Genomic DNA, 15,448 nt, shown 5'->3' with positions numbered 1-15,448 from the left:
TCCACCCATCCATTCCTCCCTCCCTCCCTCCATCCATCTGCCCATCCATTCACCCATCCACCCATCCATTCCTCCCTCCCTCCCTCCATCCACCCACCCATCCCTCCATCCATTTAACATTTATTAAACATGACTTAAAAGCCAGCCCACTGTGATAAGCACCTGTGACAAAAAGGTGTACATAGCACCGTCTGGTGGAAGACAGAGACATATCAATGAATACTTAGGGCACAAGGTGGTCATCGCTAAAACAGAGGCAAGTGCCAAAGATTACTGGAGCATATTGTGGGGTGGACTCTTCCTGGGGCAATGAGTGAGTCCTGAAAGAGTTGACAAGGCAGAGAAAGAATGGATGGGAGGGTTAGGGGCATGAGGCCTTTCAGGCAGGAGGAAATCACGGGAGACGCATGGTGGTCTGAGGGTGTGTGGCAGATCTGGGGAGAGTTTCAGCGTGGACAGAGTGGCTAGGTCACTCCTGGAGATGAGGCTGGAAAAGGAGATTGGGGTGAGATCATGACCGCTCTTGAGTACCACACGGACATGAGTGGAACAATGAACTGTATCCGGCATTACTGGAAAGTCACTGCTGGGTTTTGAGCAGACGATTGGCGTTAACACATCGCATTTTAGGAAGTCAATTCTGATAGCAGAGACGAGAGACAGGCTGGGTGGTCACTGGAACCTCAGGGGAGTCCTATATGTGCCAGGACCAGGCTTGCTCAGTGGGTACCTGGAATCCCACTGCGCACAAGCCAGTGTCCCACATGAGTGACCCTCCCCTGATGATGCTGAGTTTCAACACAGATCATTCTGGTCCTGTGTGCATGTAGTATCCTCTGAGAAACTGCTTGTTCCCCCAAGTTCTCAAAGACTTTCATTTCCCATACTCACGCCGTGTTCTCACGCGTGGCATAACCTCCGTGGATGGCCTAGGCCCCTGTACGTGTATCAGCCTAATGTCATGTGGGTGTAACCAAAGCCTTCTAAGAACCTCTCATTCTGATGACACCCACGTTCTACTTTTCCCTTTTCAAATGGGTGCCCCAACCCAGGCAAGACTCTTGTGACTAGCATCTCCCATTTGTCAGCAGCGACCTTAAGTTGCCCCAGGCTAGTGGACTACCATTCAAGGAGTCTGTTTCTGCAGCTGGAGATGAAGCCCAGGACAGCGAAGTTCATCAGGATTCCCCTCCAGAAGCTCAAGCCAGGGGCTTAAAAGAAGCTCTGCTTGTCATAGAGTTAATCCCATTCACACGATTCCTGTCCACGCGCCAGGCTGTCTGAAATTGGACCCACTAGGGATGCCGGCTTTATGACGTGAGGTCAGCCTGGCAAATTCTGGAAACTTAAGGGACACAGCCGGTGTCTTGGGAGGAGTGATGCTCTGGGCACTGGAACAATGGACTTCCAGTTCCGTAAGAGACTGTGGATTGAGAGAGATGGTCCTTCCAGCTATGACAGCCTGGGCTGAAGATCTGAGCTTTCCCTGTGCCCGAAGCACAAATCCATACCACCAGCACTGGACAGACGTCCACCTCGGGCGCGCCCCACACCGTGGTGGGCCCCACCAGGGCGTGAATACACACAGGTTCCTCAGAGGCCATGGATCCCATGACTTGGAAACTCCCAAGACCAAGGCTCTTCACTGTGTCCTTTCTCCAGCGGGTGGAGAACAGTGGTGGGAGACAGTCCATCTTCACTCCTCTCCCTAAAGACCCTGGGAGTTAGTCGGGGGTCTGGGAAAGGCCACGAGGAATGAGGAAAAACCCTATTATTTCAATTTTGTGAAGGTTGACAGGAAGGCTAAATTTTGAGGGCCTCTTCCACTTAGGAGCGCTCCGTGCTATTTTTCTGGGCATTCTTGTGGGACTCCATGCTACAGGGTTTCAGCTCAGAATACAACCACCATTGCTATCAACTACCGTGTGCCAGGCAGTGTACTGGGGCTGTGCCAGCTGTATCTATCCCTCACAGCAACTTTGCAAAGGCATTACAAGGATGCCTGTTTTGCAGATGAAGAAATAGAGCCACAAGGAGATTATGTAATTTGCCCAAGGCCACATCATAAGTAGCAGAACCAGGATTCTAAGCCAGGTCTGCCTTCCATATTCTTTGTCCTCCACTGACAAGCCTAAACCTTGCCATATTGTTGACAGTAGTCTTGGGTTTCCATCACCACCTCCTACCACACAAGTCTGTGGAGTATTAGAAGGAAGGACGACAAGGATGGGGTCCCCGTTCCAAAACTTTTCATCATATACCTTGGGGGGCACAGTCTCTCAGGTCCTTGTGCACATAGGTGGGCAAAGACAGAGTTGGTTCCACCAGCCAGAGAGCCTGGAACCTTGGGACTGGTGGGCCTTGGTGGTCTGGCCTCGGCACTGGAATCCAAGCTCCCAGAACATCCAAGCTGGAGGGTCCCTGGAGATGAGTAAGCTCCTGCAAGGTGGCAGGTAAAGACACTGACTCAGGAGGACGCGAGCTACCCGAAGCCACAGCGCTAGTTAGAACGCTGTGTGTGTGTGAGTGTCCGTGTGTGTGAGTGTGCATGCACGTGCACGTGCACATGCTGGAGATGACAGTGGGGGCCTCCTATCTCCCAGACCCTACGGATGAGTTCAGGTGAGAAGGCCTTGGAGCCGTCGTCCATATCCAGAGTGGTGGGCCACAAAACAGGTTATTTTAAAAATGTGCTTTGTTTTAACGTAAGTAGTGTCTTTGGGACCAGGTGACCCCAAGAAGTGTCAACAGGAGAGTGGCGGATGAGACACAAAAGAGAAGGAAGCCAATGTAGGTTCATTAATGATCAGGTCACTGCTTTGGGCAACTGGGGTTCAACCCCATGGGGCACGTCTGGGAGACGGTGTGAAATGCGTCTCAGAGCTGTCCTGCCCCAGAGACAAGGACGCTGGGGTATTTGTCCACCAGCCTCCACTATCTTTGGTGGAGCACTGCTGCTGAGGGGCACCAACTCCTCAGAACCTCTGCCAAGCATCCTCCAGCAGCATAAAGGGAGCAAAGGGCTATCTTTAAAGGTGTTTGGTCTTGAAAACCTTTTAGGGTTAAGAAGCCTTGGGCATCAGTACCAAGGACAGTGCAGAGCAGAGATGGGTGAGACCCATTGCTGTCCCCAGGAGGCAAGCTGTGCTGGGAGTGGGAAAGGGCTACTTCCATGGGCTCTGCGGGAAGAATGGCCATGTCCTATCACAAGAGGAGCTGAAGTTAGATCTTAAAAAGAACTTCCTGGTGATACTAGTGAAAAAGCCACGTACTTAGAGCTCATCCAACTCTACAGCTTGATTGATGGCCACAGAAGAAATGACCAAGCAAAATGCAGTGGCAAGGAGCTTGAGGCTGCTCGTCGCTAGGGCTGGCCAGTGAGCTCTTCTTTGTCTATGTTTGGTGGGGTGCGGGGGAGTGCTGGGGAGGACAGAAGAAGTTGAATGAAGAGAGGATTCTTCACTCCACCCTTGCTTATTCTAGCACCAGGAGGCTCCAAAGTTTGGGTGGAAACAAGAGCTTGAAGAGGTCCCTTCTCTGGCACGATTGGGGGCATCTTACGTGGGACAAAGCCGTGGAAGAAATAAGCCCTAAGGTTGACTGGCCCTCAACCAGAGCCAGCCCACCTCCCTGGGCCCCCACTCCTCATATGCGGAAAAGGGAGATGGGAAGGATGAACTAGATAACCTTAGAGACTCTGTCCACTGCTGAGGCCATGCCAGTAGCCTTGGGTTCTCTTCAATTCATCCTTCAACAAGTGTTTATTGAGCCTTCGTTGTTTGCTCAGCACTAACTGGGGAGAAGGGATTCGCATAGAATACAAGTGCCGGGCTCTGGTGGGGGCGGGGAAGGGAGATGGGGGAAATAAGAGTTAAGGTTTACGGAGCATTTAGTCTGTGCCGGGCACTGTGCTAAACACCTCACATACGCTGACTCCCTACGCCTTGCATGAGCCCGTAGGGCAGGTACTAGTGCCTCCTCTATACTGATGAGGAAACCAAGGGTCAGGGAAAAAGCGGCTTGACCAAAGCCACACAGCAGTGGGGCTGCACTGGAGCCCCACCGTGAGCCGAGATGCGTCTCCTCAGTGAAGGAGGCGGTGACTCTCTGGTGTTCTAGCAGATGGAGCCTGAAAGCTGGAAACACCGGAACGTCTTCATGCAGGAGATGGCTCAGCACTGGGCCTTGGGGACGGGCAGAATTCAGAGGCTGGCCGGGGAGGGGAGCAACCTGAGTGTAGCAGCCCCCCGGGCAGCCAGAGTGTCGTCTTAGAGGAGGCGGGTGGGCAGCAGCTATGGCCAGCCTGCTGCTGGCTCCACAGGAAGAGAGTAGGGGCTGGGGAAGAACAGATACTTCATAACCCAAGCCAGGATTATAAGCATCACTCCTCCCCCAGCCCCTTTGGGCAGTCTACAGAGGGAGCTGGCTCAGCGAGGATCAGCTTCCTCCCGGCCACTTAAGCCACTGGCCAGAAAGCCAGGCCATTGGTAATTACGGTAGTTAACACACATAGAGCAGGGACCAGGGGCCAGGCCGTTGGTAATTACGGTAGTTAACACACATAGAGCGGGGACCAGGGGCCAGGCACGGCTCTAAGAACTTTAACTAGCTTAAGCCTTCCAGCATCCTTATGAGGTAGGCACTAGTATTATTCCTGCTTTATAGATGGGGAAACAGAGGAAACGTGAGGTTACGTAACCTGCTCAGGGCCCCAGAGCCAATAAGAGGCAGGGCCCAGCCTGGAACTCAGGTAGTCTACCCTTAAGCACCTGCTCTACCGCTTCTAAGCAGGTTCCTGAGCTGCGGCCAATGCCAGCCACTCCCTCCCTCTGCCCCCCGGGGACCCTCCACAAGTTCAGGCTCTCCTCCAGGGCTGGGGCCCTTCCCTAATGGGGACCTAAGGAGGCCCCCACCAGCCCCTCCGCTGGTGAGGCCCGTCGCTGCCAGAGGGCCCCAGCCCCCCTCCCCCGCACTCACATGCACCCCGCCCCTACCCCCAACCGAGCACAGTTGCCTTTCGTTCACAGTGACGGCTCCTGCGCCCAGGCCGGTGCGGGCACGGAGGACTCCGTGGCGGCGGCGGCGGCGGCGGCGGCCGGCAGACCCAGTGCCCACGCCCCGAAGGCTCAAGCCCAGGAGCTGCAGGAGGAGGAGAAGCGGCCGGGGGCGGGGGGCGCCTCCCCGCGGGCCGGCCTCCACTGCGCGGCCTCCCCCAGCAGGCAGCAGCCTGTCCCGGCAGCTGCGCTCTGCGCCCGCGCCCCTGCCGCCTCCGATTACGAACTCTCCCTTGACCTAAAGAATAAACAGGTACCCAGGGCCTCCGAGGGGGGTGGGAAGGGTGGTGGAGGGCCCTGTCTCGGGCGCTGTCCAGGGTACCAGGGATGCCCCTGTCTAGGCCGCCTCTGCTGCAGGCAGACCTCTTTGCCTCTAGTTCTCCCAAACTGGACCAAGTGACTGCCCTTCCCTGCAGCCCAGTTCCTCAGGCAACCAGCCTTACGTGGCAGGGGTCACCCTTGTAATGCCAGGCCCACAGGCAGCGTGTTCAGGGCTCTGCCCCTCTTACCACTGCAGGAAGACCAGCTGCTGACACAATTCCCACCCCAGAAGAGACGGCCCAGCTTACCTGCCCACCCAAGGGGCCAGCCCCCTGCTCGGCACACACAGGCTCACATGAGGTTTGAAGACAGTGGTCTCCTCCAGGTAGACTGAGGAGTCCCAAGATCAGCCCAGACTGGGGGAGTCCAAAGACCCCCTTATTGGAGAACAAATTGCACTGAGGAGTTCTGAGCCTCCAGCTTCCATTCTGTGAAGCAGGAGGAGAAAGAAGTCAGTCCCTGGGTCCCAGCTGAACCCTCCAAAATGATAACGGCATGGCTTGTATGGGTGGGAAATTAAGAGACCTGAAGGAAGATCTGTGTGTGTGTGTATGTGCGAACGCATTTAGAGAAAGAATTTATGACTTAATATTGCTAAGAAAGAGCATTGAGCACGGAGCACAGATGTGGGATCCAATCCTTGTTCTTATTCTAGTTCCTCTGTGACTTGGGAAAATGCCAGTTAAGCATTCTGGGCTTTGGTTTCCTCATCAGCAAAATTGGGAATTAGATCTTGAATCATCTCTGAGGTCCCTTCTAGCTCTAAAAGGTGTAGGTTCTAAAGAACCATTCTTTAACCCAACGGACTGTGAGTTTTCGAAGCGAAGCTAATAGAAAAGTCACTAAGACTGAGTCAAGCCCAACCAGTCTTTTCTTCCTTTCAGCATAGATGTCGAGCTATTATCCAAGGTCAGGGGCTGCAGGCGGTGCACCAGGCTTCAGTAAAGTATTTGACAAAATCTCCCGTGATATCTACGTGGACAGGATAGGAAGTGGGTTAGTTGACAATATAGTCGGGTGGGCCGTTCTCAAACGGAATTGTCAAAAAACACTGATTTTTCTATCAGTGCCAATGCCAGGGTCATTGAGTGGGGCACTGTCCTTGGTCCTGCCCAGGTCAACCATTTCAAAAAAGGACTGATGCAAAGCTGAAAGGGAAAAGCTAATACCTTGATGACAGAATCCCAGATTTGAAAAAAAGAAAAGAACTCATTAGGAAATATTGTTTAAGTGGAAAAAAATCAGATGAAAGAGGGAAAAATCTAAAGTTCTGTTCTTAGCTTTGAAAATCCCACAGCACTACTATAAGATGAGCAGGCTTGGTCGCGGGTGAGAGGCCTTCGGGATTCAGTTGACTATAAGCTCAAGATGCGTCAATAGCCCGTGAAGCAGTTGCCAATGATATGGGTCCAGCAGCCTTCACAGATGGGTGAATAAAACCCCCCGTGTAAGGGGGCAGCTGCCTGGAGCCCCACACTAGTTACTGGTCAGGCTGTCTGGTTCTAGGGGTTCCATTTAAGAGGGAAAAAGAGAATCTTGAGGTTCTAAGGTTCTTCTAAGAAAGAAAACAACTGGCTGGGGTCATACGGGGAAACTGTAGACATGAAAACCAGTTTTAGACATGGAAGAGCTGAATGTGAGTTGGCTGGATTAGATTATTTTCTATCATTCCAGGTAAAAATAGTGGTACTAATGCATGAAACTTGTAGGAGAGGAAGGGGTTTGTTTTTAGCTCCGTTAACAATTAGAGCTGTTAAAAATGTAGACTGTCCCGCTTCTGAGGTAGAGAAGGCCCATGCCCGGGCTGGGAGGCAGTCCATCTGGAACCGCATGCTGTGATGTGGGCGGTCAGCTGGCACAGATGAGAACGTCCTCTCAGTTCCACTCGGCTCCGCCCCTTGAGGACAGAGACCATGTCCTATTCATCCCATCCCCTGGCATCCAGCAGAGTGCCTCGGGCAGAGGAAGAGCTTAGCGAGTGAATATTTTTTGAATAACTGCGATGCGTAAAGCAATGAGGGAGTGGGGTACCAAAAAGAAAAAAAACATGGTCCCTACCTGCTCCCCAAAGAGATTACAGTTCAATTTAAGGAGTACCCTGTTAGTAACACCAAAGGAAACTGGTGCTTCTCCTTGGGCAGGGAATTAGTTTAATTCTAACTGATTAGTGGGATAGGGAGCGTTGTGCAGGGTTCTGACGGGCACTGTGGACCTTTTTCATGGTGGGCATAATTCTAGTAGATGGGTTTGCATGTCAGGCCAGCAGCAGTGGGGCAGGAAAGATGAGGGCTGGTACGGGTGTGGTGGAGCCCTCGTGCCCTGGGGAATAGCCCGCCTCCCCTGGCCCCTGTAGCTCTCCAGGCCAAGACAGGCTAGGGGTGGGAAGGGGAGGGGAGAAAGGGACTGAGGGGAGCAGAGTGGCTAAAAACACAGCACACGTTTACAAAAGATGGAGCTCCACAACTCTCTCTTCTGCAGATGAACTGTGTGACCTTAGGCAAGTTGCTTAACCTCTCTGGGCCTCAGTTGCCTCATACAGCCCTTTGCCTCTACTGCTAACATTCCTACCCCCCTCCTACTCCTGCACTGGCCTCATTCACTCCTTCTCTTGCTTTAGGACTTGCTCTCCCGCACCTTCCTCCTCGCTGGCAGCTCTCCCCGCCCTCCCAAGGCTGTGTTGGATGCCCTTTCTCAGTGGTCCCACAGCACCCAGGCGTTCCCTGACATAGCCCTTCAGCCCAGGATCACCATTCCTGTTTACTTGACGTCTCCTTTAAGGCAGGGCAAAGACATCCATCGTGACACCCCTGGTGCCCGACACAGCGCCTGACATGAGAAGATGCTCAAAGGATGAAGAGGGGAAAGTAACAGTTCAGTGACCTGAAGGGGATGGGGATGGGCATGAAGCCTGGGCCAGGTCCTGACTCTATCTCAGGTTTCTTAGAGATCTAGGATTTAGTATTCTGCTCCTGTGACCCTCATGAGTCGCCCACATCCTGTGGTCCTTGGGCTGGAAGGGATCTGGGACAAAATCACTATCTCCCCAACCTGCCAGGCCCGCTCCATCGGCCACCAACCTGCCTTCACCAACCTGCCAGGCCCGCTCCATCGGCCAGTCCAAACTCCCAGGTGTTTTCCGTGGCTCCTCTCTCCGCCCTGCGTCTGATCCAGCCCCCCACCCCCCATGCTACTCTTAACCACTTCCCAAGTCCCATCCTCTCCTGCCATCCCCCCCGTCCCGGCCCTAGGCCTATGTGCCCCTGGGGAAGCCTCCTATAGACCCTCTGCTTTGACCCAGTCCCCACACCGCAGCTGCATCACAGCGGTCACGGTACCCCACACGGAGGCGCCTACGGCCCCTCGTTTTCTAGGGGACAAGGACTTCAGGCTCTGCCGCCCCCAGATCCGCCCCCACATCCTGCCTTGCTCCCACTCGGGGCTCCAGCTGTGCCTCTTGGCTGTCCTTTGAGCCCTCGTGTACTTCGCTTCCTCTGCTGGGAACACTCCCCACCCATCCCCGGTCACACTCACCTGGGTGATCCCTACTCACAGTTCAGCCTGGGCTCACAGCCCCCGAGCCGGGGAGTGCCCACGGCGGGCTCTGCCGTCTGGCCGCATCCCCCTCGTGAGGGCAGGGGCTCTGTCATGCCCAGGCTGTCGCAGAGTGAGCAGACTGTGCTCCGAATGCCTCTGGGGTGCCGTTCCCTCCACTGTCGGGGGAGGAGTGAGCACTGCCTGGGGGTGAGCCCCGGGCGCTGCCGGCCATGCCCACGTTGTTCCTGCGCCCAGCACAGCCTGGCGCCTTGGAGGAGCACGGGATGGACGAGCCAATGAATGAATGAGGCCCCCAGGCTTCCCTGTTCTCTGTCCCCGAGCACCGTGCGCCGACTGGCCCCCTCCCCGAGGCCCCACAGGGAGGAGACTGTCTTCCTTTGCTTGCTCTGCCCTCAACTCTCCCATTTCACCTCAAGGTGATCCTTGGGGCGCCACCCTAGAGGGAGGGAGCATGTGGACCCCTTGCGGGGAGGTTCCTTTAGGAAGTGGCCATGGCAAAGATACAGAGGGCACGCATGTGATTTCCAAGTTCAAGTTCTCTAGGGAGTTTGTGTCCTGTTCTCTGCGCCTGTCGGGTAGCACCCACTGGAGCCCATCTGGGATGTCCAAACTGCATAGGTCTCTGTGTTGTCCAAGCCCGGCGGCCGTGGAGCTGTGTTCACAGCATCCAGGCCCCGCTCCTGAGTCAGGGTCCTGGGTGGCAGCCGCTCTCTGTCTGAAGAGCAGATCTCCTGGACCCCAAGCCTCAGGGTCCAGCCTCACCATGGGGTGCCTCTCAAGGCGAGAAGTGGTGGCCATGTTTCCAGGTCACCGTCCCTCTCTGGGCCTCAGTTTGCTCACTTGTGTCTGAGGCTCTGTCCCGCTCTGAAGGTGAGAGCGCTACCGCGGGTGTGAGGGCCGCAGTGGACCAGCCTGCCGAGGGTGGCGGTGAAGGCAAGATGCGCCAGGGTGCTGCTCTGCTCCGTGGTCTCAGTTCGGGGACGGTGGTGCACAGCTGCTGTGCTGGGCCCCGTGCGAGGCCTGGGGCACCGCGATGCGCAAGACGCAGTCCTGGGTCTCAGGGAGCTCCGGTGCCAGTGGTGGGCGCTGACACAGGACGGCACAGGCGACACTAACAGCACTGCAGCACTTTCTGTGCGCCATCTCCCCCCCCCATCTGCACAATGTCCCCACGGCCTGAGACTCTCACTGTCCCCATCTTAGGAATGAGAAGACCGAGGCTTAGTGATGTTAAGTGACTTGCCTAAGGACACATTCCTAGATATGCACCCCGTGCAACCAGAACAGACCCCACAGTCCACGATTTTAACCCAGCGCCCTCCCCATCCGCTGCCACCGCAGTGAAGGGGTAGGTTCTGCGGAAGCGGTGTGCAGGGCACTGCGGGATCCTGGCACAGGGCAAGTAGCCCGACCAGGGTTCAGAGCAGGCTTCCTGGAGCAGCCCCACCCGAGGGAGTATCTGGCTCAGGGAGCAGCTGAGCCGTGGCTCTTCCCCAGCGCCCCTACCTGGCTGCATCGGGAGAGGGTCCCAGGGCAGCCCTGCTCCCCAGCAGGCCTCTGTGCCCCTTGCCATGCTGAACACTTTCTGTGTTTTGGACGGTGGGCAGGGAGGTGGGCACACAGAGAAGAACAACCCTGCTCAGTGCAGGCCACCCGTCCTGCGGGCTCCTCTCCCCTCCCCAGACCCTGCCCGGGAGCCTCAGGTGAGGTGTGAGGTTCGCCTCGCCAAGGTCTGCAGACTCACACCACGTACTGCTTTAATCTTCTCAACTGAGAAGTCCTGGCGCACGTGGGACCCGTCCTCGCCCCCTCACCCGGGCCTGGTGCCCCAACGACCCTCAGAGGCCCTGTCAGGCTCAGCCATGCAGCCGCTTGGAAGAGGGAGCCTGTTCTGATGAACACTGAAGGCTCTTAGCGAGACAGCCGCCAGCCCCGCCCACTGCCTCCCCAGCAGGAGCCGAGGGATGGCTCTCCTGGGAGGAGGGAGGCCACAGTTACCCAGGACTCACGGGTATTCGAGAGAAGTGGGCGGAGCTGCTCCTTGGCCGGTGGGCCCAGGGAGCCCTCCCTCCCACGAGCTGGTCCCTCAGCTCTCTGGCCTGGCCCTGCTAAGAACAGGGTCAGGGAGGTGAGAGGGGCCTGGCTGGGGCGGATGGAGCTGACCCGGGGAACCACCGATTCCCCAAGGCCTGTGACAATGGGGGGAGGGGAATGCCCATGGGGGGCGGGGCCGGTGGTACAGCCTTTGGCTCCAAGCCCAGACCCAGAAGACAGCCTGGACTGCATTTCCCCTGGTGCAGAGGAGAGAGTTCAGTTTAGTTCACGACCGCAAACATTGATTAAGCCCCAAACACGGGTCTGGCTCAGCGCTGGGCACGGGGGATGCAGAGGCGGATTACGCTGGGCCGCCTGTGACGCACCGTCTGGGGTGCTGAGATGCGAAGGAAGCGGTGGGGACACTGGGGGCAGCAGGCACGAGGCCAGGATGAGTGGCAGCCAGCTGTGTTAGACGATGGGGACAAACGGTGACGATCCCTCAGCTGAATTCAGAGACCGTCCTGAGCTGTGGCTTCGGGCCAGGCTCTGGGCTGAGGCCGTCCGTGCACCAGCCGATGCGAAGGCCACATCCGGGGCTCCAATAACTTATGCTTAATGGAGTCTTGGGGAGGGGAGAGGGGAGGGAAGCCTAAGTTAGATGAATACCACCAAGATTAGCAGGGGAAACTGAGTGTCAAAGAGAAGCACGAAACAACCTTCTGGGGGGGGCGTGGTTCAGGGCAGGGAGACCCCGTTCTGGTTGGGGGAACTGGGAGGCTTCGTGGAGGAGGCACATTTGAAGAAAGGGGAAATGGCATGAAAGTGGGAGGTGAGGCTGGGGCGGACAAAGCCGGCTGCGGGGAGGCTGAGCGGGAGATCGGCGGAGCAGGAAAGCCTAGTTGGGGGAGAGGGGGAGCAGGAGGCGGGGCTGGCGCGTGAGTGTGGACTCCGCGTAGTAGGAGGGGCTGGGGGGGTAGGCGGGGCCAGGCTGCTCAGCGCCAGACCCCCAGGAGATGGTGTTTACACTTGTTTAGGGCAATGGTCTCAAGCACCGGAAGTCCTGTGTTTACACCCGCTCTCTGAGGATACTGATCAGGGGAATATAGTGCAAGGTGGATGGGGGGTTGTCAGAGTGGTCCAAATGGGGGGTCCAGGAGAGCCCCACGCGGTGACAGTCTGGTGGAAAATTCAGGATGATTGCAAAAGGCATGCGGGGGGCGCTATAGGACTTTCAGCCTGACAAATGCAGAGGATAAGGCAAAGGCCGACCCAGGGACAAAAGCGAGGTCCCCAAACTGGATGGCCTTGTAGCCAGGGTGCTGTTAGGTGAATAAGGACGTCATCCAGAGCTGGTTTGGGTGAGCCGGGGTAGACGATGGGCTCTTGGAAATGTAGGTCTAGGATGGAGTCCAGGGATGGAGAGTTGAGAGTCCCAGAATCATCACTGTCAACATCAAACTGCTACCAGTTATTGAGCACCTACTGTGTGTCAGGTGCTACGGGAAATAATTTAATTCTCACAACAAGCTACAGAGTCAGCAGGATTAGCTTCATTTAACAGATAAGAAAACTGAGGTTCAGAGACGTTAAGAAATTTGCCCAAGGTCAACCATCAGGGAAGAGGCAGATCTGGGACTGGGTATTTCCCCTATGGGCTTGCTCATCCACCTATCAGAGTGAAGTTACAATGGAGGACGAGGTTCTCAGACAAGAGGTGAGAAGACATTAGCCCGCGGGACACCTTTAGAGTTGCCACGAAGGCTCTGCATGAGCTAGTTCTCATTTCATCAGCTGTTAGTTATCAGCTACCAGGGGGCTGCTCTAAAGACTTCCAACATAGAAGTCAAGGAAGACGTCCAGAAATGCACAGGAAAATCATTAAAGTGCGTCTGGAGAATGGAAGAGAGCACACACATGACTCGTAACTAGCACGGTTAGGGACCTTGTGGTCAGAATATAGGCTCAAGGAGCTGTATGGAGACAGGAAATCCAAGACAGACTGGGTCATGAGAGCGGAGGACAAGTTTCAAGGTGATAAAGTATCAAAGCTGCAGAAAGGATGGGGAGGAAGGCTGAGGATGGGATTTAGTGATTGAAGGTCATCAGTACCTTTCTGAGAGTCATTTCATTAGTCTGGTGGTAGCAGGAGGCAGCTGCAAAAGCAGTCAGGGCACACGGGGCAGGCCAGTGGTTCGGCATGTGCTCACGGACCGGGGCGGGCCAGTGGTTCGGCACGTGCTCACGGACTGAGGCAGAGCGGGCAGACTGGTCCTCCTATAGGTTTGGTGGAAAAATACAGAGATTGGGCTAGTGGCCCAGAGCAGGGGAGTCAAGCAGGGTCATGTTTCAGCCTGGGACATTAAGGAGGGTCTGTAGGCTGGTGGAAAGGAGTCAAAACCAGGGTAGAGGCTGGAAATGCAAGTAGGAGAGACTAGGGGATGAAGTAAACTTACAAAGGAGGCCAGAGAGGGTGAAATCATCAGCCCGGGAGAGAAAAGTTACGGTCAGATTAGGAAGGTTTTAAGTTATTCAGTAAATATTCATTGACGATCTACTATGGACTCTAAGCACTGGGGATAGAGCAGTGAGCATGGCAGGCAAAGTCTACCTTCATGCGGCTCACAGTCCAGTGGAGGACCCGATGCAACAGACTCAGGAATTTAAAATCTGCTTTTCTTCTCTCCTTGGGTGAAGCGTGGACACTGGCTGGTAGAAGAAGTCTCCTCAGTTATCTCAGCCAGCCTGTGCCTCTAGGTGGGATGACACCATGCCAGGGGGTGGACCTTTCACCATTCTGGAAACACTTCAGGCAATGGGATTTCACACCTTCCCTCTATTGCCAGTAGCATCTCATAATCTGAAGAGAAGCTCTTGGGCCAGGGGTTTCCCTAGACCTATGAGCAGGCCAGGGAGGAAGGAGATGTGAATTCCTGTCTGGGGTCAGCTGCTCATGGTGCTTGGGGAGGGGTAAATGGGAGGTGGAACTGGCAAGAAGGAGGCAGGTGAGCAGTCAGTTCCCCTCCCTCCCTACTCTTCCCCTTGGAGGACTTTCCTGCCAAGGCCGATTCTGGGCCTCAGGAGCTACCATGCTCTCTTCCTTCTGGTGTGATTTCTGCAGAAGCAGGAGGAGAAGGCATCAGAGGCAGATACCTGTGTTTCTCTGGGGCCCCTGGGTACATGAGGCCATACCTAGATAAAAGCCCACAGGCAACTGTCCAGTTGGTATGGCAGGCAGCATTCTAAGAGGGCCCCAGAGATGCCTGATCCCCGTGGACATGCCTATATAATCCCCTCCCCTGGAGTGTGGGTGGGACTAGTGAATATGATGGGTGTCACCACTACGATTAAGTTACCAATCAGTTGACATTGAGTTAGTCAAAAGGGAGGTCATCCCGGGTGGCCTGAATGAATCAGGTGGACCCTTTACAGGCAGTGAGGCCTCACACAGAGGCTCTCTTGTTGGCCTTGAAGGAGCAAACGACCACGTTGTGAAGGGGACCAGGTGGCAGAGAACAGCAGGCAGCTTCTGGTAATTGAGGCCTCAGTCTTAGATCTCCAGGAGCTGAAATCTGCCAACAGGAGTGAGCTTGCAAGAGGACCCCGACCCGCAGATGGGCCTGCAGTCCTAGCTGACACCTTGATTTCAGCCTGGTGAGAACCCAGCTGAGCTGTGCCCAGACTGCTGGCCTCCAGAACTGCGAGGAAATAAACGGTGTTGTTTTAAGCGGCTACCTTTGTGGTAATTTGTTCTGCAGCAGGAGATAACTAACACACTTGGCATGCTTTAGAAGAGCGCCTTGGATGGCCCTGCAACGCCAGGGCCGTGAGTCCCAGGAGAGCTTCCTGCCTCCTGCTTAAGGCCTTGCACCTTGTGAACTGCAAGTGCTTCTGGGAAGAGTCCTATAGGAAGACTCAGTGGCCTTCTAAACCTTAATATAAATACGTTTTCCAAGTCTCTTCAGAGAGAAGCATTGGATGTGGGGAGAGAGGCAGCATAATGCCACTAGGCTTGGGGATGGGAAAGGGCATTGGATGGTGAGACAGGAAGAGCCCAGGACACACACTGAGGAGGTCCCGTTTACCTGGGCTTGTCCCTGGGCATTGGGATTGTATCTATGAGGTCTCCTGGGCTAGGAGGGTGTCTCTGCTGGTCCAGCTGTGGGGCACCCACAGGGAAGGGACAGAGGGGGCTGCCAGGGTAGTTGGGAAGTAGTCACTCCAGCTGCAGTCCCTGGGGGAACGGGAAGCGCGGTGAAATGTTCCTTGTATTGGGGGATGAAATTTGGCCTTTGTATCTGTACCCCTCCCCCATGATCCTGGGGGAGGATGGAGGAGTGACGTTGTGGGGGAGGATGGAGGAGTGATGTTGTTCTTGCCTGGAGTTATTAATTTCAGCCACCTGTCCCGATTCTTAGTTCAGGAAGGCTGCTCTGTGTAAGTGGAGTATACGGCTGGGAACACATAGTTTCAGGGCCCAGGAA

At 55.4% G+C, this 15,448-nt stretch overlaps 1 protein-coding gene across 1 annotated transcript in view; it reads left to right on the top strand.

Annotated features, from left to right (window-relative positions):
- IQSEC3 (IQ motif and Sec7 domain ArfGEF 3) overlaps window positions 1–15,448 on the top strand; it is a 94,115-nt gene that overhangs the window by 44,107 nt on the left and 34,560 nt on the right. Inside the window, exon 3 of the mRNA XM_027093319.1 lies at window positions 5,028–5,307. Coding sequence (XP_026949120.1) covers window positions 5,028–5,307 — 280 coding nt within the window. The remainder of the gene's footprint in view (window positions 1–5,027; window positions 5,308–15,448) is intronic.

The sequence above is a fragment of the Aethalodelphis obliquidens genome, unplaced genomic scaffold (assembly GCF_003676395.1).
Source record: "Aethalodelphis obliquidens isolate GAN/ISIS:26980383/991018 unplaced genomic scaffold, ASM367639v1 scaffold83, whole genome shotgun sequence".
In the NCBI taxonomy this organism is placed as follows: Eukaryota; Metazoa; Chordata; class Mammalia; order Artiodactyla; family Delphinidae; genus Aethalodelphis; species Aethalodelphis obliquidens.
This window is presented reverse-complemented; position numbering and strand designations above follow the sequence as displayed.